Source organism: Condylura cristata, unplaced genomic scaffold, assembly GCF_000260355.1.
Source record: "Condylura cristata isolate star-nosed mole 26May11 unplaced genomic scaffold, ConCri1.0 scaffold00018, whole genome shotgun sequence".
NCBI lineage: Eukaryota > Metazoa > Chordata > Mammalia > Eulipotyphla > Talpidae > Condylura > Condylura cristata.
In genome coordinates this window covers 7,253,829-7,278,029 of record NW_004567119.1, presented here as the reverse complement: position 1 = coordinate 7,278,029, position 24,201 = coordinate 7,253,829, and the positions used below count along the sequence as shown (strand labels likewise).

The window sequence follows — 24,201 nt, the reverse complement described above, 5'->3', positions numbered from 1 at the left end:
TACCCGGGCTCTCCACCCGCTTGTAGTGGTAGGGGTTGATGCACACCTCCTTCTGCTTGGAGCCGAAGGGGAACTCGCAGCACTCCAGGGGCTTCAGTTCGTGGTGGCTCTGCAGGTCAGGCCAGCGCCACACGCGGCAGTAGATGACGTGCGGCAGCCCCTTCCGGTGCGACACCTGCAGCCGGCCGTCCAGCGAGCGCGGGATGGTGACGCAGTTGCTGGGCTGCCCCGGGCAGCTCAGCGCCTTCTCCAGCTCCTCCATGGCGCCCTTCTTCTTCTTCAGCTTCTTCACCAGTGCGTCCACGGCCTTCTCCGCCCACTTCTCCTCTTCGTCGCCCTGCTTCCACCCCAGAAGTCTCTTCACGGCCGGGCTGGTGAAGGAAAATAAACTGGTCACGTTCATGGTGGCCGCGCTGGTCCTGCCCTCCCGAGGGTGAGGCGGTGGCGGCGGCGGCGGCGGCGGCGCCGGGGCGAGGTCGGCGGGGCGTTCACTTCACGGGCATAGGGTGCCCCCGGGCATCTCGGGTCTGAAGTCCGGGGCAGCAGAAATGGGCATTCCGAGCGCTTCCAGCGGGACCCCGAGTCAGCACCTGGGGAGGAGGAGGGGAAAAGTGTTCAAGGCCAGCTCCGCCGCGAAGCCACGACCCCTGCAGCAAGATGGCGGGTCAGGGACCTTGATGCGGGACACGGGTAAAAAGTGTTGCCCCTAAAGCCCGAGCCGGAGGCCTGACCTCTGGTGTGACTAAGAGTGAGTCAGCTCAATGAGGTCCGGAGGGGGGGCGGGGCAGGGCAGGCATGGTGGCTTCTAAGAACAGGGAGGGTGCGGGCACACTCGCCCTTTCTTTGCACCTCCCGTGTGTGGACACCAGGGAAAGGCCAGGGGAGGACCTGGAGGCCAGGCAGCTGTCAGGGCACATCTGGAAGAGAGAACTGTGGAGAATACATTTCTCCTGTTCTAAGCCCCCGAGTGGGCACAGCGCTGCCCACTCAGACAGTCCTTCTATTGCGGGACACGGCCCCTCATGCAATGAATACACCAGCCTCAGCTTGCTAAGGCTCCCGTCCCCATTCAGACGGGGATGAAAGGGCCACGTTCTCAACAGACGCCATGAGGCTTTCTAGTTAGCTCCATGGGTAGGCTCTAAAAATACATGTGAAAGCAAGCCCCCACTGACCAAACCTGAAAGCAACGGGAAATAATAAACATACAGTCTTAGCAGCTGCTTGGGGTTTGCTGCTCACCTGTTGCTCCCGCTGAAAGAACAGGTAGTTGCATTTCTGCGACAGAACCGTAGTGGCATTTTAGGGACTTATTAAGGAAGTTTGTGCCTATATGCCATGGGGCAAGCAGGTAGAAACTTTATTTCCTACTTTTTCAAGTCTGTTTTCCACTGACTCAAAAGGAAGGAAGCCCAGGAACACACAAGGCACCCGGTTCCTGAGTCAGGCTGTCTCCTTTTAACCCTTCTGTTACTTCACCAGCTGAAAATGCAAAGGATGGGAAAGACCAGACCGAAGAGGGTAACAAAGGCTGTCACAGGGCTGGGCCCACCCCATCCCAGGTAACTACAAGAGACCAGTTAAATGCCAGCACATAAAGCAGAGTGGGGGAGACCAGGTTTGTATGGTGTGAAGGGACAAGCAGAGACTCCGGGCTCCAGGGCCAAGCTGTGGAGAGAAGGGCCCAGCACGGAGGGAGCTCAGCCCCTCACGTCTTCCTTCTCAAGCGCGGGCAGATGTCTGTGCATGAACAGCAGCCGGCAGGGACGCCAAGACAGAGGCTGAAGGAGGAGGAGGAGGGCAGGGAGGGGCTGGGGAGCCCTCGCCTGGGGAGGTGTCTGGACGGGCTTTCACTCTGAAGCGACTAGCAGCAGTTGGACACTACCCCGGCTCGAGGGGATGGAGGAGAGAGAGGCAGCCACCGAGGCGGAAGCCACAGATACTGGCCAGGGACTGTCCAAGATGGACAACAGACGCCTGACCACAAATTCAAGAAGCCCTGCAAATCCCCAAATGATAAATACAAGGAAGGCCGAAAACTTTGGCGCATCGTATTGTGGCTGATTCTGAAGGGTCTTTGACTCCCACCAGTTACCCCACACACATCTGACGCGTTGCCAAGCTTCAAGAAGGGGCATTTAGTGTGATCACACTGCAGGAGAGGAGCGGTGGTGACGCGACACTCTTTAACACGTGCATAAAGAACGCTTGGGGACCAGAAAGACAGACAGACAGAAACCTCCTGGAGTAAAGACTCATTTCCTTCATTTCATAGGTGAGAAAGTAAAACACAGGAAAGTGAAACATCTGGCCCCAAGTTACACACACGGTTACATGTGGCAGGGTCGGGGCTTGAACCCACGTCACCTGGCTCCAATTTAAACCACTTTTCCAAACTGCTAGCTCTCGCAGACACGAGAAGGTTCCAGGTGGGCAGAGGTGACCCCAGCTGCTCAGGAGCAGTGTGACTGTGGCTGCCTCTTACCTTGTGGACAAACATAAATCAACTGATTGGGTTGATGGTTTGGGAACACAGCTAAAGTGCGTCGTTCTCAATTTTGGAAGACATCTCCTTACAGGCACAAAATCCTCAAAGCCTCCAAACACTGCGGGGCCAGTGGGCGGGGCGCCTTCCTCAGCTGGCTGGCAAGATGGTGAACTGGCAAGTAAATGTGCATAAAGGAAGCGAAATGCAGGCTGCTGACTAATTTCTGCCTAGTGGAGCTGAGCAGTTTTCAGACATTCAAACAAGGACACAGACCCCTCCAGGAACTCCACGGAGGCAGTGTTGGGATGGCCTTACAAGACCACTGCTTTTTCCTGCTTTCTGTACTTCCTGCTTTAGTTTATGTCAAAAGCTAAGTGGCCTTATCAGTTTCAAGTGCAAAATAAAAACATGAGTCAGCAAACAAAGATTTCCTTCCCTCTTCTCCAAATACAAACATTTCACACTGACCGACAAAGAAAAAGAAACCCCCAGAAGTCTTAAAAATACCAAGATCTTTACTCTGGCATCGTCACTTTTTAAAATGTACCCTAAGGTACAGAAATGAACAATGACGTAAAAATAATAGCTATATATATTTAATGTACCCTAAGGAACTACATGAACTAGAAAGATGAAGTTTTTGCACAAAGACTTTCATCAGAGTATCACTTATTATGTAGGAAGAAAATGATTGGAAGATATTTAAGCTGTAGTGAAAGCCTCCCAGTGGAACATTACGTGGCCCTTAAAAAAAAATGTGTTCCTAAAAACTATGTAGTAACTTGGAAAAAACCTGAAACTGAACATAAAACAGCAGTACAACTGAGCAACTAGTAAGTCTACCAGATATGTACAGTGGTTGGGTTTGAAAGGTTAATAATAGTTCTGCTTTTCTAAACGTCTCCAGCATTCTTTAATGAAAAACTAAGTTTCCAATTTTTAAAAATGCCTTCATAGGCAATTATTTGCTAATTAAAAGAACAAACATCAACTCATATACCCCAGTCACACCCAAACTTAAGTTATGAATCCCCTTGGGCTGAGAGGGTGGTGGTATTTGGAGGTGATGAAAGAGCAGTTTAAACAATGTTCTAAACCTAGAGCCCGTCATATGGCGTGGGAAGGAGAGCCAGGAGTCAGTGAGAAAAACGTCCTTACAACACTTCTTCAGATGTGGCTACTTCATTTTACAACTTGGAATTCTGTAATGTTCAAGGGGGAAAAAAAGGAAAAGAAAAATTTGTTATTAAATATTTTAATTGCTGTATAACTTGCTGGCTATGTGAAGGAGACCTAATTAGTCAGTAGAATAACAACGGACCTTTGCTTCATCTTGGCCTCATCTTACAAAGACACATGTCGTCTCCAATTGTGTGAGTATCAACAAAAAACAGTCTCCAAGATCAATACCTTTTAGACTCCAGATTCCCACAAAGTTTTAAAAGAAAATTTCCCTGGGGGAGTGAGGGGTTCCAGCCAACTGTCATGAAGCAAGTGCCTTTCACAAAGAATTGGGGGGTCAGGAGATGACAACACCCTCTGTAGATTCAGACAGTTCTGGGCTGGAATGGAATTCAGTGAATACACAAAAGAAATGACCCCATTAAGTATTAAGGGAGTCACTAAGTTATTCAATAAAATAAACACAAAATGTAGGCCCCGAAAGTGACAGCAGAAAAAAACAAAGATTCCTACTTCATTTCGAAAAAAGTGACTGACTGAAGCTAAATAGTCTATTTTCAAAGAAGCAAGCAACTCATTTCCCTTCCCCCCCTCCGCCCCCCACTTCTTATTCATTGGTTCATTACTCTGTCTTAACTTGAATGGTAAAACATCGTGGAATAAAGATCAAAAGAACTGAGAAGCCAGAAGCTCCGGCTATTGATTAACTTCCCTTTGAAACTGTTCAACAATTAGAAAAGGTATTTAAAGAAAGGAGACAACTTTCCAAAAACTGTCTTTCTTACAACATTTGATCCAGTTTTTTGAAACAATTAAGTAACTAAATAAACTGCATAGTTCCTGACTTAACATCCCTAGCAGATGGTCTTGGGAATACATAGAAAAAGTAAGGTTTGAGTTTCTAGAGAAGACCTATGAGGGGTTTCAGGGAGTCATCAGCAAACTGTCATTTCTGTAATTCAGAATTGTTGCATCAGGGGTCCTTCCTCCACTATATACCTCACTACACACCCTGTGGGTGGGTGTAAACCACCCCACAGATGTTGTACATGAAGTGGTGCTAGTAGCTAGTGTTACCCAGAGGCCTGTGCCGTCTGTCCAGAGGGTGCAGGGCTTGACGAGGACTCTTGCCAACTTGAGAGCAGCTAAATTAAAAAGCAACAAAAAGTGGACATGCCTGGGGGTCTGTAACGTAACTTTTCATCATTCCTGAATGGACCACATCTTAAAATCTACTTGATTGCCTTTATGTGCATAGACAAGCATACACTTCATAAAAGCAGGACTGTCAAATCGGACTGTGATTCCCAAGGAGGATAAGACTATGCCACCCAATAAATTCTTGGTACTCATACAATTTGTTGCTGAACAGAAGACCAGACACTCCAGAACAGAGTGAAAAGTGCTCAAAATGGTGAAGGCTGCAGAGAAAACTATGTCAGAGATTTAATGCCAGTGAATATTTTTGAACACGAAGGGCCATCAACCCGTCATTAAATCACCCATAGCAACAAGCTCTGCTGGCAAGAGTAAGAGGAAGAATTCACACATGGGAGGGAGAAAAACCACCATCCTTAAGGCTAAAATATAATTAGGTGTAGGACAATATATTAAGTTGTGGGCTTCAGAGCTACACACCACTCTATTTGATACCTGAATTATGAGACAATTTCATACATGTTACATATCCGAAAGGTAGTGATCACTGAGTAAAGATACAAAATCATAATATATATATATGTACATATATATAACTAGATGATAGAATTTATCAGAAGTCTGAGAAATGAGAGCCTGCACATTTCTGATAACCTTAAAATATCTATTGCTGAGAAGCACGAGAGGCTTCCCCGCGCGTCTGCTGGCTTAGCAGGGCTGAAGGACACAGCAATACGTTCCTCAGATATCCAGAAGCAGAAACATCCAATGACCAGTCCCTGTGAAAGAGCAAGAGCAGTGGGTGGGGTGGACAGTTCCCTGGACCAAGTGTAATGCAGCTGGTCCCAGATAATCTGGCTCAACACTGATGTGTTAGAATGTTGATGAGAAGAAAGAAATCCCAGCCAACAACCGACCAACATTATAGGAGAACCAGGTTTCCTTACGCGTCTTCTGCAGTTTCCAAGAACTTCTGGGTGTTCGGTGAAGATTCGGCGTACAAATTCAAGTGGTACCAAACGTAAACAGCTCCGAGAAGAGGCGCCAAGATGATTTACTTTACAGATCCTTAAGGAAAATGGCGGTGTGTCCCCTCAGGCAGACTGAGGGGAGTGAAATGCGCTGTACCAGAAGGATGCCCTGCTGGAGCAGAAACTTGAATGGCTTTTTTAGTCTCAGAAAACCCCCCAAAGTGACAATGCCCTGTGACTGGTTTCCACAAATAATCTGTTCAGATGCTTCTTTTCTGCATTTGTCCCAAGTAGGAATGATCTTGGTTTTAGGGCATGAGATTCAGGGGAGAAAACAGGTCAGGTGTGTTTGCATTGCTTTTTCCTGTCTGTCCAGACGTTAGCCCTAGACTTAGCCCTAGACTTCCCACATTTCTCAATGTCAAATGGTTCAAAGAGAGCAAAATAAAACTACCACTGACCCCCAAATGGAGGAAGGAATGCTAGAAGAAGAATGAGGGTGGATAAAACCGCTTTGTGTTTTTCACAGGTGTGAAAAGGACCGCTTAAACGACTTACTTCAACTGAGCCTCCAGAAGAAGAAAATGTATTTCTATGAAATTCCTACTCAAGAAAGCACCATGGGGACACAGTAGACAGGATGGGCGAATTCTGCTGGTCTTAGACCAAAACAGCAGCAGGGTCCAGCTGTCACAAGTCCCCGAAGTCAGATTTCTCCAAAGGTGAAGCCTTGTTTTGATGACTTGCAAGTATTTCGCAACTTTCTAAATGAGTGATTGAAAGCAGGAGAGGTTGATTTTCCAAATCTAGGGAAGGGGGGTGGTGAAGGTGGGAGAAAGGTTAAGTTTGCATAGGCCTATTTTTAGGAATGCAACATGCAGGTACTATCTCCTTTAAAAGGCAGGCACTTAACAGCACCTTTTTCCAGCTTCAGGTGTGACTGGGCCACAGGCAGGGAAGAGCTATGCTGTGGTCTCTCAAGGCTGTGGTCTCTCAAGGGAGTGTTAAGTGAACAGGAATCTCAGGAATCAAAAAGAAAAGGAGTAACAGGTTGGCTCTGAATTCCAGAGTCCCACCTATCTCCAAGCTGTGATCTACCAGTCACTGGTCTCCAAATAGCATCCTCTCCACGAAAAGCAAACAGGGAATTTATGGCTGCCACACTCCCACAAGCCTCGAACGGCAGAACTCTGTGTGAGGTGTGCCAGGAAGGCTGTTCCACACATCTCCGAGGTGTCACAAACTCCCTACAAACGCTCCTGCTTCCTCTCTGCACAGACCGGCCCTTCTACCCTGGCAGATCTGGGCTGCTTTCAGGGCCACGGGTCAGTTTTTCTGCCGCTCAGAGCTTCCCCCCAGAATAACAAGTGTCAGGTCTGGCTTGTCTCACTAGGTGGCCATTCGCACAGAGAAGCCTACAAGGCATTTCAAGGTTTTCTTGCATCGTCAACATCAGCAAATGGCGCTTATTCCTGTCCACAGAGCCACTCCGAGTAGCCCCGTGTCCCTCAGGCCCACGGCCTCCCTGTTTCCCTCGGTGTAGAAAGCTGTCCTTCAGTACCCAGCAGCCTGTAAGAAGTCTGGGTCCTCCTCCCCTCCCCTGGGGAACAGTCATCAGCATTCACCTCAACCCAAAACTCTTCAAGCACCAGCAAGGCTGAAGGCCAGTGGCAATGGAAGCTTCGGCTTTATAAACTACGAGAGGGGCAGGTTGACTGTTCAATGAGTCACTGCTCTCAGTAGCAATTTTATGCTCCATGGGCTGAATTTCCTTAAATGGCAAGTTATGAATGAGTCACTATTAGCAAATGTACAAAATTATCTTAATCAAGCTATTACCTTATGCCAGTCTGGCTGTTTTCACAAACATGATCTCATAGACTCTCACAGCAGGCTCTTGATGGCATACGGGGTCTCAATTTTGCTGATGAGCTGGAGGCTCAGCAAGTCCCCATACCCTGGGGAGAGGAAGGTCTCTGATTTAAACCAGGACAGATACTAGTGGCCACTGATCAGGCTAAAAAAAAAATATTTCCATTTTCACAGAGGAAAATGGAATGGTCTAAAGGAAGCCGAGAAAACAGTGGCTTTTGTTAAAAGAAAAAAAAAAACCTGCTGTATTTCATCTTCTGGAACACACTGCTCCTTTCCCACTGATGTCGCAGGTGCTGTTTATGACAAGACACCCATCTGCAGGGTGAGCTGCCATGGACCAGGTGGGACAGCCTGCACCCTCTCCCTATATTTAGATCCTCAGCCCAGCTCTAACTGAATAATTTAATCAGGACCCTCTAGAAGGGAAATACATCCATATCCATCACAGGCACCAAAGGAAACATCTTTACAAGTTACATCCTTTTACAAACCCACATATGGTCTCACCCATTCTCCCGATTGTTGAACCCCTCCTCTGGGAAGAGCATGGAATTTTATTTCTTTTTATCACTTGCAAAAATCACTTCCCTCCTAATTCAGTAAAACTGGGTGGAGGCCACTTCCTCCACAGGTGAGAGAAATAAAACTTGTTGATCTGTCATTGTCAGGAATTTTAAAGTTAACCATTTACATTATGTATTTTCAAAAGAGCAACAAAAGGCAGAGGAGGAAGGAGAAACCAGAGCAGGCGACCCCAGGCTTTCATGTAAAACCCCTCCAGGGCTGGGGTCATTCCCTGTTTCTAAATGAGAAAACAAGAGCCCCTCCTTGGCGGGAGGGAGGCCTGCTCCTGGGACAGGGGGTGTGAGGGTGGCTCTCCACCCCTCCGGTGTTCTTTGAACAAAACCCTTCTGGAGCCTCCATTTGCTTTTCCACCACCCACCCTGCTGGGGTGTTAAGAGGCTTAAATGTGAGTAGATCCCACCCATCTGAAAACTGATGAAAAAGGGGGCCGTATTTTATTAACAAGGCAGCTGCACAATAAGCAAGCTCATTTTAATGCTTGCATTTACTTTGTTTTCGTTTTTTGTCTGTGTGGGGAAAGTTCTAATGTAAACAAGCTGATAACTGCTGAAGTCAGTAGTTCAAGCCATTCAGCTAATGGCTAATTGCAGCTGGACCCTAAGCATTGGAACAGAGCACTGAGCAAAAGAAACAAAACCAGCATTTTTTTTTTTTTTAAGTCCATGCCTCCAGGAGACTCCATGCTGGTGTCAGGAAAGGCCTCGTTTCGTTTTGTGACCGACCGAGGGACATGAATCAAGTATCGAGGGACTTGAATCAAGTATCGGGGAGCCAGGGAGGAGTAGCTGAGGGGGGGAGACCCCCGCCCGCGGGAATGCACCTGAAATGCTCAAGGTCAGCAAGGAGTCCGCCCTGGCAGAACCGAGAGTGGGCAGAGCAGTGAGAGGCGAGGTGGGACCCCGCAGACACTGAGGAGTGAGCAGTGGGAAGCTAGGGAGTGAGCCGAGGCCGGGGGCGGTTCAGACTTCCCGGTCGACTCACTAGGGCTTACTGGGCGAAAAACAGACTCAGAGGATGGACGTGGCAGCAGCATGAACACTGTGGTGAAGGGCAGGTGACCGGCAGGAAGAGAGGCCACTGCCTGGGTAGTGACGGTAACAGGTGGGGCCGGCAGGGACAAGAGGGCAAATTCTAACTCGTCCTGAAGCTACGGGCACGGGCAGATACACTCGGCTGCTGAAAGAGTGAGCCTTAAAGATGCAGAGTCTGCTTCATTCTAGAAGTACAAAAACCCGTTACGAGACCACGAGAGGGAGTATCTGAGGTGGGCGGTCAGCGGTCACTGGGGCCACGTCCTCTCCCTGGACGGAGCAGCAGAGGGGCCAGCGGCCAGAGCCGGAGTCTGGGGGTGGGGTGAAGGACCCAGGGGGGCTGCAAGTGACTAACAAGGGGAGCTGAGTGGCGTCCTCTGCCATGATTTTCAAAGCTGGGTCTTTCTACAGCAAGTGTGGAAGGAGGGTCTGAAAATGGACCCCGGCCCGCCAGCCCCCACAGGGAGAGGTTTAAGAGAGAAAACAGGCCCAGCACTAGCCACACGGCAGGCGGGTCCTCAGGGAAGCACAGAAGGCGGCCACGGCCATCACGGCCCAAGTACTCAGGTGTCTGACGACTGCGGGTAGGCTGCTTCCCCCGACAGGCTTCCGAACTGGTAAGAAAACCAGACCTAGCTGTCTGTCCTGTTAAAAGAGCTGCAAGACACGATGCACAAAATGATCTCACAGGGCTCCCGGTGGCGCAGGGGTTACCGTCTCGGCGCTGTCAAGCTTGGCAGCCACTGCAGCAGGGCCGACCCCTGGTCAGGGAGCTGACGCGGCCCCCTCCTGCCTCCCCACTGCGCCCCTCGGCTCTGCTCCCCTCTCTGTCTCTGGTGATCCTCTCACTCCCTGCACCTCTGGCCTACGACCTAGTTCTTGTATGCATAAATAAAATTTTTAAATAATTTTTTAATGATCCCATTTAAAAAGCATAAATAGAAACAAAAACTGTACACACGTGTGCATCGCTCAAAGCCTGGAAGGAAATAAATCTGAACAAGCGTTTACCTTCAGGCTGAGCTGGGGGCAGGGGAGCCCCACTTCCAGTCGGAGCCAATGATCGTGTTCAGTTTTAAAACCCCACTAACAAAGGTCAATGACAAGGTAAAAGGTTTCCAACACATGACTTCAGCAGAGAGTATACAAACTCGGCGGGGTCACATGTATCTTTTCATAAAGGAAAAGTAATTGAAAGTGCTTCTGGCCAGAATGAAACATCAACGAACTGGGGTTTGCAGAGAAAAGAACTGGGGTTTGCAGAGAAACGTATTCCTGCGTTAGGGCTGGAGCGTGTGACCTAATTCTGGTGAATACAATATGGGAGGGAATATACTTTTTTTATTAAGCAATTTAGCCACATGATCAAAAGGTACAACTTTACAAAATGGCATAAAAGAGCAAGCTTCCCATTCTGGCCCCCTTTCCTCTGACACTTCAAACGGCCTCCGGCCTCCAAACGTCGTTTTAACGCAGGAATCTTCTCCTTCCCTCCCTCCCCCAAATGTTGCGTATTACTCAAGCATCTTCAAGAGCCATGGGGGCCTGTCCCTCTTCCGCTCTATAAATCTGTTCTTTGAAAGAATCGAGTCTCGAGTCTGGTCTACACATCAAAGCTGACAGCAGCACCATCCCCAACCAGCCAAATCTACACCTCCAGGTAGGTCAGTCCAGGGCCGCCCCCTTCCACTCTGCCCAAGGCCAATGTCCCCGTGGCCTCCACGGATGGAACAAATGGGCAGCACCAGCTGCCCCCTGCTGAGACGACCCCTTGCTGGGCCGGGCGGCGCGTGAGCCCTGCACCCTAACGCCAGACCCTTCCGGTTCAGACCCGTTGTGCAGTCCAATCCTCCCCACGCGACGTTTTGCCAACCGGAGTGGACAGACCTAACGGGATCTCTGAAAACCAGGCGCGTGGCCCTGCGCGGTAGGTCTCCAGCCCCTCGGCGTTCCCCGGGACAGACTAGGTAACACTGACCAGCCTGTCAAGGTGCAGCATGAAGAGAGTGAGGGCGATGAAGCTGGAGCTTCGGGTCGAGGAGCTTCACGGCGCGGGGTCACCCCGCAGCAGGCCAGTGTGCTGCGCCGGCACGCCAACAGCCGGCACCCCAACAACCATGCTCACTGCTGGTCTCTTGTCCCGTTTCATTAAGGTTCGCACACTGGTTGTCTGGACACAGTGCTACTGTGGACATAAGCTGTCTGTGGACGGGGGAAGCCAAGCGCTGCGACTCGATTTCGGGGGACCCGCAGTCCCTCCGTGTGTGTGCAGGCCGGGCGAGGTGGCAGGACACGCGGGCTGTTCACGTGAGGCGGGCCACGCGGCCGTCCAATCAGTCATTCTCCCGGCCACAGCTGCGGCCCGGTGTACCCCTGGCTTTGGGCGCAATGGGGGTCCAGCCCGCAGCGAAGCAGCCACATGAGGGACGCAGATACCCAAGGAGCCTCAATCAAGATTGACCCTGGCTTTGGAGTCTATTAGGCTTTTAATTCCTTCTCTGCACTGATGAACACAGATACTTTAGATATGTTGAGGACACGGTAAATTCTAAAGATTTAGATTCCGACCTCAAGATTCAGGTAGGGCTGTGGAAAACCTGTAAGTGGATGGCAGGCAGTTAACCGAAACGGCTGTTATGCTACAAAAACGTGCAAATATTGTATCATATACTCACTCCATCCTTGGAAAACTGGGGCTACGGGCAAGAACAGCCCCCTAGAACATCTGAAGCATGCTGGTCGGGACACGCCAGAAAGCCTCTAGGTGGTTCTATGGGCCACCCGAGTGCGGCTGTGGGCTCCATCGGTGTTCAGCCCGGCAACGTATTCAGAGGGCTCCAGAGTCACCCTGTCAGCACCACCAGCACCACCAGCCCCCCACCGTCACCCCCACCAGCAATCACCACCGCCAAGCGCCACCATCACCAGAGAGCACCAAGCGCTGACCGAAGCACTGGGACCCTATTCACTCTCTCGGTCCTCACGGGAACGCTGCGCACGAGGACGGCCTTGGAGACGACAAACGAGGGGCGCAGGCCAAAGCCGCCCCGGCCCTCACCGCTCCTCCTGGGCACGGACACGGCAGAGGTGGCCGCAAGGGAGGAGGTGCTGGCGGCTTCGCCTTCCTCCCTCCAGTTCCTTCCCAACTTGGACTCCGCAGCTCTTACTACCTTCCCACGTTCCTAAAATAATGGAAACGCTGAGCATTTTATCAGGGGGATAACGTCAAAATAAAATTCAGGTTAATCTAAGGAGCCAGAGATAAGGGTGGGAAGTTATGAGCAGTGATTCAACAGCTCACAGGGACACTGGCGCGATGCTTCACCGCAGGCTCGGGTATGAGCTCGACGCTTGCTGTTCTTCCCTGATGAGTCAGTGGAACACGACAAGCAAACCCCTGCTTTACAATCCACTGATCATTCTTAAGGCCCTAGACTCAAAATATAAAACAGGGCAGAAATTACTCACTCACAGTTTTCCTGGAGGCCATACTTTTTGAAACAAGTAACTGTAGTGATGGGAAAGATTTAAGTACGGATTTCTCTCAGGTGTCACCTTACCACAGGTAGAATATTCAAATATGCATGTTAATGGCTCGTGCACAGCAGGCAGTGACGACTCTCTGTACAGGCTAAGGCAAGAAGGGCACTCCTGGCGGGGGAGGGGTGAGCAGGGCCGGTCTGGGTCTGGTTATCCTGCCAGGGAACCCCCTTTCCAGCCGCTATACAGAGCTTGTCACCCTCTGGGCCCGGGCTGCTTCGTGGCATCCCTGGACCCCCTGGTCCAATGCTGGGAGAAACGCTCCCAGTCATGACAGCCAGGGATTTCTCCAGATGTTGCCAGATGAGTGCCACCTTCTCCCCGGTGATGTAAGCACCTGCCCCTGCGGCTCCATTCGGCCACTGCCGATGCCTTTGAGAGAAGGGAAAGATGTCAGACACTCATGCTCTTTCTTCCTACTTCCTTTCGCCTCCAGGAAAGAAAGGGGAAGCACGCAGGGGCTCCCCGGAATGAAACAGGAAGTCAGAGCACCTCTGCCAGGAATCACGCGGGGTGCTCCAGCACACCCCCAACAATCTGCCACAGGTCACGGTCCCAGGCATGGGACCGTGAACATCACACCAAAAACCCTCACGTGCCCACGACCTCCCGTGTCCCAGGCCAACAGCACCCCTCCTGAGGCGCTTTCTGGCATCTCCCTACTGCGCCCCAGGAGTGGGTTACCGTGGCGGGGGTGGGGGGGCAGGCATTCCGAGGGGGCCGAGGTCCACGTGACTGTCAGACGAGCAGAGAGCAGCGGGGCCAACAGGGAGCCCTAAGGACACGGTCCACTTACCCTCAAGGACCTCCGTGTCACGTTCACAGGGTAACTATAGCAAAAGGTATTCAACGGAAAGCTGGATGCGAGCAGCAGGCGGGCCGGCTCCTCAGCACAAGCCCAGCGCTGACGCCTTATCCTGCTGCCTAACTGCATCCCGTCCGGATGCCGGGCTGAAGTCTACCCAAGTGTAAACACAGATAGGCAGAGGCTCAAAAACTTGCCAAAAGAATCAGCACTGGTAGAAGCAAGAGCTCCGCCAACCTCGCTGTCTCCCTCCAGCCCCTTGATCCTGATGTCCCGGCGAGAGCGAGAACCTTCGCGCGCAGACGATGGATGACGCGCCGCACTCGGGGACGTCCTCTCCCCGTCACCTCCTCTGGGCAGCAAGACCCCATCTCCCACACAGGCATCTCGCCCCTAAAACACGGCCCCCGAGCGCGGAGGGCGTCGGGGTGGGGTCCACGTGGAACCGATTCCTGTGGTTGGATGAAGGGGACACAACGGTTCGGTGCAATTTTACGGCTACAGGTTCAGTTCTGACCAGCGGACAGGGCTATTTGTTCAAATGCAATTATCACATACACACGCACCACAGCGGGGGGCAGGAGGGGTTTTTGTCCGTTAAGCACTGTATTTTAGCGAGACTACTCTTTTTACCAAAATGCTGGCCTTCAGCATGTATGATGTCCTTCTTTTCACAAGTAATTTTTTTCTTCTTACCACGATAATACCAGGCCTCCCAGAATTCTCCTTTATTCTATGAATTGGATGGAAAAAAAAAAAGTCCAAACCTATTACTGGAACTAATTTGTTTTCCAGCTGGGCCCATTATCGTGACCCCACTGCTAACCTGGTATCATTTCATTATCTGCTCAGGGCTTGTGTTGTGACATAGTGACCACGGTCAAGTCAGGTTTCACAGGTGTGCAGAAAACCCGGCCCTGCAACCCGCGTAGCAGGCAACCTGACCTGGGGAAGATGGGTTTCGTGATGGGCCAAGCACACCTTCAAGCACACCTCCAGAGCTGCTCTACGCCCTCCCTCAGAGAGAGGAGCAAATGTCAACAGTTTTCGCACATGACTCATCCGTTATCAACTATCTTTACAAGTGGAAATTCAGTATTTAATTTTCCATTAAACATGGATGCTCATTTTTGAGCTCATGGCTGCCAAAAGGATTTGTTACAAAGTCTTTTTTTTTTTTTTTTTTTTTCAGAAGAAAACAAAACAAACAAGCAGAAGCCCTCTTGACAGGGATACAGAGCAACATCTTGGTGCTCCCTTGGCTAAGGCAAAACTTCAAGATTTACCGGCAAGTAATGGCTACAATCCAGCATGGGTGCCCGTCGCTGAAATGATCATGTTCATGTTGTCACCGTTAACAGAACAAGATTCAAAACCAAGCAAACCTTCCCCTAAGTCTGGAAAAAGCAAAAAAACACAAGGCCCACGCACATGAATGTGAACACAGGGGAAGTGGAGGCCGTGATGAATCAAGCCGGACTGCAGAGCCCGCACTGGCCAAAGCAGGGCGGGAAGCTGCACCGGACCAGCAGGCGAACACGCAGTCGGCCGCCGTTGCGCCTCGGCAGGGCTGCAGGGCCGTAGGCACAGGCCCAGCGCTGTCCATGGGAAGCTTCAGCCTTTGGCCACGCGACGGACCCCGTCTCCGGCGTGCATCCTCCCGAGCTCGGCGTATGAGTCCGAGGAGCAGGGCTGGAGAGAGCCCGGACACCCACACCGGCCCCGGGGGAGTCTGTACACAAGACAGAAAAGCCTCTTCTCCCCCCCAGATTTGCAGCATTTACAGATCGACTGAAAAGAAAGACGACGGTAAGATCATTTAAAAGGCAGAAGATGCTGACAAATTCTGTCCACAGCTGGGTCGGAACTCGGTTACCTGCTGGTGGGGGGAGGAGTCCCCCAAAGCCGAGCAGATCGCCCCCTCACATGTGACAAACCTTTAACACCCAGGACTCATCTTAACTATCATCGTTGAGAGAAAATCTGAGAAATTAAAAGCGGAAGCCAGACTCTGCCATACCCTCTCGAGACCCCCTTTATAAGAAGCTTTAACCATGTGGACTTTCCTCACAGCATTTTAAGACCTCACGAACTAGCCCAGCTCGATAAGCAAGACATTGCGAGGCCGTCACTGTGTCTTACAGTCACGTATGAATAATACAGGAACTGCACCAACTAATGCAGTATCGATAAAACCCAATACTGCACTCCAGGCAGGGGAGAGAGGCGTGCTGCGTGTCTCTGGGCTCCTCCATCCAGTCCCTGGACTGACCTGCAGTGTGATGAGGCAAAGTCCGGCCCGAGAGCAGTGGGTCCTTTCAAGGGACGGGCCTGTGCCTACAACTCCAGCTCATGTGGCGGCCTCTGGGGCTGGTGGGCAACTTGGGCTTGTTTTCCTCCCATAGAAAAGCCCAGATTTCCCAGATGGGTCCTGCCCAGAGGGCACACAGTAAAGTGAAGGCGCCCGTGGTCCCCAGGTCCCCAGTGCCCCCCCCCACTGGGTGCTGCGCAGCTTCCGGCTCGTGTCCCACGTGTTTGTGAACGGCCCGGAGCTGTCTCGGGCCAGTCTTTCTAGAGGGGTGGTATTTCCTATGATTTTGAAAATTCCTGACAAGGCTGAACTTTGCAAATTGGTGGCCCAAGAAGCTGGTTGGTCACATCAAAGCCCATAAAGCCCTGCTGCCTGCTGCCTGCCTTTGCAGCCTTGTTTAGAGGGGCTCTCTCTGGCTGTTGCTGCCTCACCCCTCACCCCTCCACCCCACCCCTGTTGCTCAGGCACAAAGCAAGGGACAGGGCTCAGTCATGAGCACTGGCCCTGGCCCTGTGACAAAAGCCCGGCCAGACGCTTTCTGCTGCTCTAACAGGCGGTGGGCAGGAGGAGGGACAGACACCAGGGAACATCCCACCAGGAGAAGCCACAGATAAATTCACAACACTGATTTTTCAAGGCTCCGGGCCATTTAAACACCTTCTCTGAATCGTTAGAGGGCTTTCTTCTCAGTTCAATCATTACACTTAAAAACCTTTATCTCGAATTGTCAGAGCACTAGTTCATCACTAATTCCCAAACTTGATATTTCAGCGTTCCTTACCAGGATTCCATCGCCAGCTAACCTGTTCAGTCCATTAGACTACTTATGACCTGTGACCCCTTATCTAGACTGGATTCTATGCTGCTCTCATTAACATTCTAGACTTGAAAATCACATTGATCTTCAGAAACAGCTAACACTTAACACGTCCTCAAGGCTAATCTCATACCAGTCCTGTGCTCAGCCCTAAGTGTTCTGAACTTCACTGTCAGCGGCACCCCCTTTCCTGCACTTAACATCCCTGACACCAGGAAATCTACACACAACCGTATGTCACACTTAACTGAGTTTTCCCCAGGTGTACACAAAACATGTCTTACCTGAGCACCCGCAGACGAGATGGAACATGGACTCCTAACTCATCTAGCCCGTGACTGGGAAACCTGGCCGTTACCTCTGCTTATCGGATGAGGAACAGTGATGTGGGAAAGTAAAGAGCAGCTTTCCAGAAGTCCCCCAAAGCGAGCAGGCAGGTCTGGATGCACACCAGAGTAAGCTGACTCTCATCTCTTAACCACCTTTTTGCCAGAACAGGTGCGACTGACATTTCTCCCTGCGGTACTGCTAAGCACCGTTACATTTGAAAGTGCCCGTTACTTAGGCTGCTGGACAGTCACATCAGAGGTGCCCAGACTCCCCCAGCCTGTCACCGGATTCACCGCCCAGACTCCCCAGCTCTCGACCTGCAGTGATGCTTTGGAACTTCCCTGTTTCTCCTAAACATGGCAGGCCATTGCGGGTAGCCCTCCCCCACCCCCACCAGCTCAGCCGCTGCACTGTGCTGCCCGCTGCTCTCCTGACTAACGCTGGCCGGGGCTCCTCCCTTAGACCACTCTCTCCCCGGCCCTGGGCGCCCGATTCCAGCAGCATTATGGCGGCTGGCTCTCGCCGTTGCCTTCTGTCCCCCCACCCCGGCATATGAAGAGGCGTCATGTATTTTGAAACAGAAGTCCCCGAACAGAAGAATCGATTTCTCGTTTCTTTACCTCAGCTAAGTCACCTGTTAGCCCGACTTTTCCTCCTTCCCCCAGGGCCCTCCAAATCCGCTTCCGCAATCTTTTCCCCCGGCCTCGTGGTCACCCTGCATCTCCGCCCCACACCTTTCCTCCGTCTCCTGTCGTTTTCCTCCATCATGCCTCTCCCACGTGATCATTCCAAACTGGTGGAAGCTTCGACCCACCAGTTTGTCCTCGCTCTCTCCCTGGCTCTCGGGAGACTGTCACTTCAGCCGAGACAGCTGGGGCTCTGGATACAAGCCCCTCCGCTCCAGCCTGCCGCGATGCTCCGCACTGACAGCCTGCGTCCAGCTCAGCGGTCAGCTCTGCTCCTCCGCCTTCCTTCCTGCCACAGCTGGTTCTTTCCAGTGCCGCTTCGCTGAGGTCTCAGGCACCCTGGCTGCAAATGTGAAGATAAACTCTGACCTTCCCATCATGCTGTAGCCAGGTAAGCACTGTGTCTTTCTTGCTCACAAACCTCTCTCTCCACTTGTAGCTACCTCCGTCAGGGTGCTCAGCCGCATACAGGCTCTACCCTCTTGCCAACTCCAGGTTCAAATCACCAGTGCTCCCTCATTCTGGCGCTTGGGTCCTCACATTCTAACCCCCCAACCCTTCAGAGCCCACCTCCTGCCCTGCCAGCCGGAACACCCACTGTGACTGGGGAGAGCAGCCACCAGCCTCCTGCCCGCGAGAGCCACACGTGGCCCCAAACGTTAGGTAATGAAAAATGTCTTCCTCCTCTTCCACGCTGTAAGTGCCTGACGACCAGGGGCCGTGGCGTGGGGCAGTGGCCACACAGCACATTTCCTCGACTGTGGAAAGTTCTGCAGGACGGCGCGGCTCCAGCCTCCCTGGCCTGCACCAAGGCAGCAAAGCATTCACTCCTCCTCACCACCGCCGTGTTCTCACTCCTTGCAACAACTCCTGGTGTCTCCACTGCATTTGCCACTTTTGTGTGGCTTCTCACTACTGACTGTACCACTCAGAGCTTGTAAATATTCACAGCATGAAGGACATATGTACTTCTTATAGTATTGCATCAAATCATCAAATAAGGGCATACCTAATAAGATTTACTTTTTTATTGAGAAGGCATGTTTTTCTTTCAATCTAAATGAACAACAGATCTTGCACTATCTAACTAAATACTGACTTAATTTAAGACCTAATTATAAGACTCAAAAGATAATTTTGAGTATTATCTTTTTTTTCTTGTGGTGGCTGACACTGAAGAAAAAAACTATGCAGGTCTACAATACTTCCACTTTGCAAAGGCCCACAAAGAAACCACAAAAATAGGCAAGGAGAGGAAAACGGATGAATATCTTGAGCAACTGTACCCTACCTGAGACTGCAGGAAAGCATTACAAATAAAACATTAAAAATTATGTGTCTAAATACATTTCTTAATCAATAGCTAGACCTATCTCCTCTTCCTAACCAGACGCTGTGAATGTTTCTTTACGTTCTAAGCTCAAAACCATGTAGGCGTATAACTTCCTTGTGTATGTAAGTGTCTCTTCTGTTAAGTTCACGCTTATCAAGAAAATCAGATAAGACCCCAATCCAGCACAAGGAAACCTGGGTTCTTAGAAAGAAAGAAAACTCCTACTCTGAACAGTAGAAGAGGACGGAGAAGAGATTTCGAAGAGTCATGAGATGCAAACTCTCCCAACTTTTCCAGGGTTTGATGCTTTATTTTCAAAAGTTTGATGCTTTATTTTATAAAGTTCTGATCTTAACTTATAACCGAAATTTCAGAGATGTTGAACTGCTCAGACTCTGCAGCCCCCAAGCCCTTCCTAAAACTGCTGTTGTCACCGGAGCCGAACAGCTTGGGAACAGACTTGCTGCTTCTCAATGATGCACCTGAAACTTAGCAAGATGGGGCTTTTCCCCTCTAAAAGACAGTTGCCCTTGTGAAAATGAACCTTCCACAGATTACTGCCCATTTCTGCAAGTCGGTGAAAAAGTGTGTTTTTATCTGCAGGTCTAGTAGTTCTAAAGCGTCGATTCTAAAGCTGACACCATCTTAATAGTTTCGTCAAAAGGCAGGCTCTCATTTAGGTTTTAAGTAGCCACATCCATGCTGCTTAGCTTAGCTTATTGGTTTCTAAAGAAGTTATTCCAGAATAAGTGTTAAAAACACTTGGTATCTTTTTGCTGCAAATCAGACGACAGAGGACTGGCGTGGCCTGAACATTTGCACTACCAGCCAATGGACATTTGCACTACCAGCCAATGGTAAAAGGGGGATAAGAGTCAAGGGATTTCAGTTTGGGGCAAAAAGGAAATGCCCCTAGTTATAATCAAAGCCCCTCCTCCCCCCCCCCCACACACACACTAATTCTGGTGCCCAAAACTAAAACTAGAGCCTCCAGGTGGATGAAGAAAGTGAAGAGCTGGAGGAAGGGGACAGACAGGTGGGGGCCGGGAGCCCTCTCTCTCCCACACTTTGCCCTGAGTACCCACTTTCTTCCGGCTGTCCCTAAAATATACCCTTCAAAATAAACTGGTAGTAGTGAGTTTTATAAACAAAAAGAAAAGTCACATGCAGACTTAGCATTATAGGGAACATTTCACCGCCTGAAAGACACTTGATGATGTTAATAGCAAATCTACCTTTCCATATTTAAATTATCCTTCTTCCCCTTTCCAATTCTCTCCCCAGCAGCCCCAAGCTTCTTCCCTAAATACTTCCAACTTCAGCTGGTAATTACAAATGTGATTTGTCTTTGAGAGTCAAGATAGATTTGGAAAGCAGAACAGCCTAATTTGAACTTTGTACAATGCTGGATCTCCCATTTTCTGGTAAAGTCCTATTGACTAAATTAGACATAAGGCTTTCCTTCACCATCTAAAATGGAAAAAATATCTGTAAAAAAACACCTCTGGGGACGTCAGACTTGGCTTACACTCAGCTGGAACAACGCTAGGGACAAAGGGGCATAGATACGCCGAACGTCCTTCTTTGCTGCCTTCCCCAGGTTACACCAGATTCGCTGGGGTCAGGGCCTCAGCACCTGCTGGGCATGCAGAAAGCCCACACTAAGGACCTGGCCACCGAGAGAGCCTGGCTCTGGCGCTCCCGCTTCCCGCCACTCTGGAGGTCCTGTAGACCAGCTGCAGTGGAACCTTTGAGCAGAGCTGAGCCCTGAATGTCTCTATCGCTGTAAAGGAAGCGACAGAGCACGGTGGCGTGGCAAGGCAGAGGCAGCCGTGGGTGTCCTCCACCTGAACTCTCGTGCCGCTGGGGTCTGCCCGCGTGTCCGCAGCGCTCCCAGGGCACAGACACATCTCTGCACAGGAGGCTGGGAGTGGGGAGAAACAGAGAGGCCCAGCTTCATCAGGCCCTAAGTAGCCCCTCGCCCCTCGCACCCTCTCCCAAATGAGAAGAATGACTAAAGTGGAAAATGACCCCAACGCAGACATTAAGTATGGGGGGAAATTCCAAGGACCTCGAAGTCCATACAAGTTACTACTGGTATCTCAAGGTGCCGTGTTTAACAGCTAAGAGCAGATTAATTGTGATGAGTAAAAAGAATTAATCGGCCCTCCCTGGTGGCGCAGCGGGTTAAAGCACAGCACTGAGAATCTAAAGCCGCTTCTGCATGAGTTCGATTCCCGCCTGCCCCGGAGGTGACCACATGGTGTGGCAGACCTCTCCTGACCCGCCCGCTGCTCCCCTCAGCAGTGTACTTCGTGGATCTGCCTGTTCTGTTCCCCACTCTGTCTCTGGTGAAGCCTCTCGCCGCTCCTGAATCTCTGGCCTATACCCCAGTTCTGTATGCACAAATAAATAAATCTTTAAAAAAAAAAGAATTAATCTACGAGAATCTTCCTCGGCAGTACCACCAGCTTCCAAAGATGCAGTTAAAGTGTCAGGGAAAGAGGTAGGAATTACGCAGAATAGCAGAGGTAAAACTAATCTGGCTTCGAAATGCATTGCTTTTATGTCAGATTTATTCTTCCCATTATTTTCTGCTGAAACATGTATTCAGAGTATACTTCCTCCCTAAGCACTTAAAAGAGGAAAAGAAGAGAAAATAGTCTAGAAAAGCGCGCGAGAGGACAAATGAGTGTAAGGGCTTCCAAAAAAGGGCAAAGGCCATGCATGTCCAGTATGTCCATACTGGAATAGTGCAACTCAGCACAGCAATGATTCAGATGCTGTAGATAAAAAACTAAGAGTCTAAATAAGATGAGGCCTGAGAGTCAGGCTGACTGCCATGTCCATTTCCCAGCTGAGATTATAAATCAAAATCACTCACTGGTTACGTGGCCTGTGGGAAATGACGGAGCCACCTGAACTCAGTTTCTTTACCTGTGACAGGTGACGGCAACAGAGCTTGGGCAGTGGTGAGGCTGAAGTGAGATGGGAGTTTGAAAACAAGCTCCCAGTCACAACTCAGAAAAAAACAGCCATAATGACTTCTCTGACACGCAGCTCTTAAGTCAAAGAAGATACGTGACACCAACAGATAAACATGACCCACAGAAAATTCACGTCATCCCAGCAGCTTCAAGGGTTTCTTCCAAACGTAAGTTCACTCCAGGAGCCACTGGTCACAGCAAACCCGGTATCTTTCTCTTCGACCCTGCGGGCTCACAGGTGGAGGTAAGCAGCGGAGGAGAAGCTGCCTGCCCTGCTGGGTAGGAAAAGAGGAGGGGAGCGGAGGGCTTCGAGCAACCCCCGGCAACAGAGGCTTCCGGGGTGATGGGCAGGTTAGAGAGCGGAACTGCCCAACATGGCAGCCACTGGCCACACGTGGCGACTGAGCACTGGTCTGTGGCCGGGCTACTGAGATCAATTTTTTTCTAATTTAAATTTAAAGCACAGCCCTATGTGACCCCTACACTGCATAAGAGTTGCCAGAAATTTAAGCGCAAAGCAAGGGTGTTCGTTTCCTGAGTTATTTCTACGTTCAAGTCAAACCTCTTTGTTTCCCGAGCAGACCTGGTAACTGTGACGAGTTAAGTTCTAGACTAAAGAAATAACATGTCAGCTGATACATCAATACAGTGCACCTCCGCGCTAATAAAAGGACCAGAGATAAGCAGTATGTGGTCCTCTGATATTTCAGAAGGTCCCCAAGGCCAAATTCAAGCTCCCAAGAAAACGATTCAGGACACAGGTCAGACCGGGCCTCCGTGACCTAACAGGAGCCCCTCAGGCTTGCATGCTGGGCACCCTCCCTCGTCTCAAGGGTTTCCGAGGCTCGAGCTCTGTCAGCCTCCTCCAGTCAGAAGCACCAGCCTTGTGGCCAGTGCGGCCTTTCCACTATAAACAGAATCCACGTACCACCCAGAGCTGAAGAAAACGCCAGACTCCTGCTTAGCTGCCCTGTACTATGGTTTAATTATGATGACTGAACTAACAGGCTGACATCATAGACTTTTACAGGCTGACCCCATGTCATCCTGATGTATCATTTTGCACCAGTTCAGTGCTGTAAATCAATTTAAGATCTCAGGCAGGTTGAAAAGGCTGGTAATGATGCTTTCTCTGCCGTCTCTGGAGGCTCTACATTATACACAACTTACATTATTTATAAAGCCTCGGTGATGCCTCCATTAGCCTTGTAAGACTACACAAATGAGGTTTTTTATACACACACAACTTGGCCTTGATTATGTAGGCGGCTGAAGCTTCAAGATACTCCGTTTAATTACACACAAGATTGTTCTTTTTCCAATCCAGCGAGTTATTAAATTTTATCTTTAGCTCAGAATCAGTAGAAACCAGAATGCCACACTGACATTTCGTTTTGAACCAATATTTGTATTTGGAAAATGGGACTTACTTCCTCTTCATGCTTTCAAGACCTTAGTAGGAAAAAAAAAATTACTGAAATACCAAGTGTAAGAAGAGGTGAACATGTGAATTGCCTAAAAATCAGGCATTTCTCTAAAAAGCAAAGGTCATGAGCTCTTCCAGGGTGTGAGGCCAAACGGTGCTGGGAAAGGGAGACTGTATTTGGTTACATACCTATGGTTGGAGGGGTCAAAACTAAATCAAGGACAAATCCCTCCCTTCAGAAGAAACTCGATCCGGTCTGGTTCCTCCAGAGGCTGGACATCCCCACCTCCAGAAAACCGTCTCTCCCCACCCTGGTTCCAGTTTCCTGCGAATCGCTGCCCCACACAAATAGTGCAACACCTGTACAGAAATATCAAGTAACTACAAATGGGGGCGGGGGGGGGGGCGCAGGGGCGCGCACTTCATCAGCGCAGCCCCCTGGGCCTGCCTGGCCCTCAGCAGAGACCCTGACACGGAATCTCTGCACCAAGTGAAAACCCTGGGCAGGGATCCCGGGTCTCCCGGCGCCCTCTTCCTGGAGGTTCCAGGACAGCTCACCTAGCTCCAATCAAACGCGAGGTGGTCATTACGGACAAGCCGGAAAGCCCAGGCGGGCGGAGGGCAGGGTTCCGCGGTGGCCCTGCAGGAGGGCGCGTTACCGCCACCGGCAGCGACC

General features: G+C 50.4%; 1 protein-coding gene across 3 annotated transcripts in view; it reads right to left on the bottom strand.

The window, feature by feature from the left end:
* SMAD1 (SMAD family member 1) overlaps positions 1-24,100 on the bottom strand; it is a 52,217-nt gene extending 28,117 nt beyond the window's left edge. Inside the window, exons 1-2 of one of the 3 annotated variants that reach the window (XM_012726934.1) lie at positions 24,084-24,100; positions 4-590 (exon numbers count right to left, since the gene is read on the bottom strand). In XM_012726934.1, the coding sequence (XP_012582388.1) occupies positions 4-403 (400 nt within the window). In that variant the 5' untranslated portion in view covers positions 404-590; positions 24,084-24,100. Of the gene's footprint in view, positions 1-3; positions 591-1,242; positions 1,713-7,638; positions 7,656-24,083 lie in introns of those variants that run through there. The other 2 variants (XM_012726935.1, XM_004685304.2) reach the window with 2 other exon arrangements.
* Between the last annotated feature and the right edge of the window lie 101 nt (positions 24,101-24,201).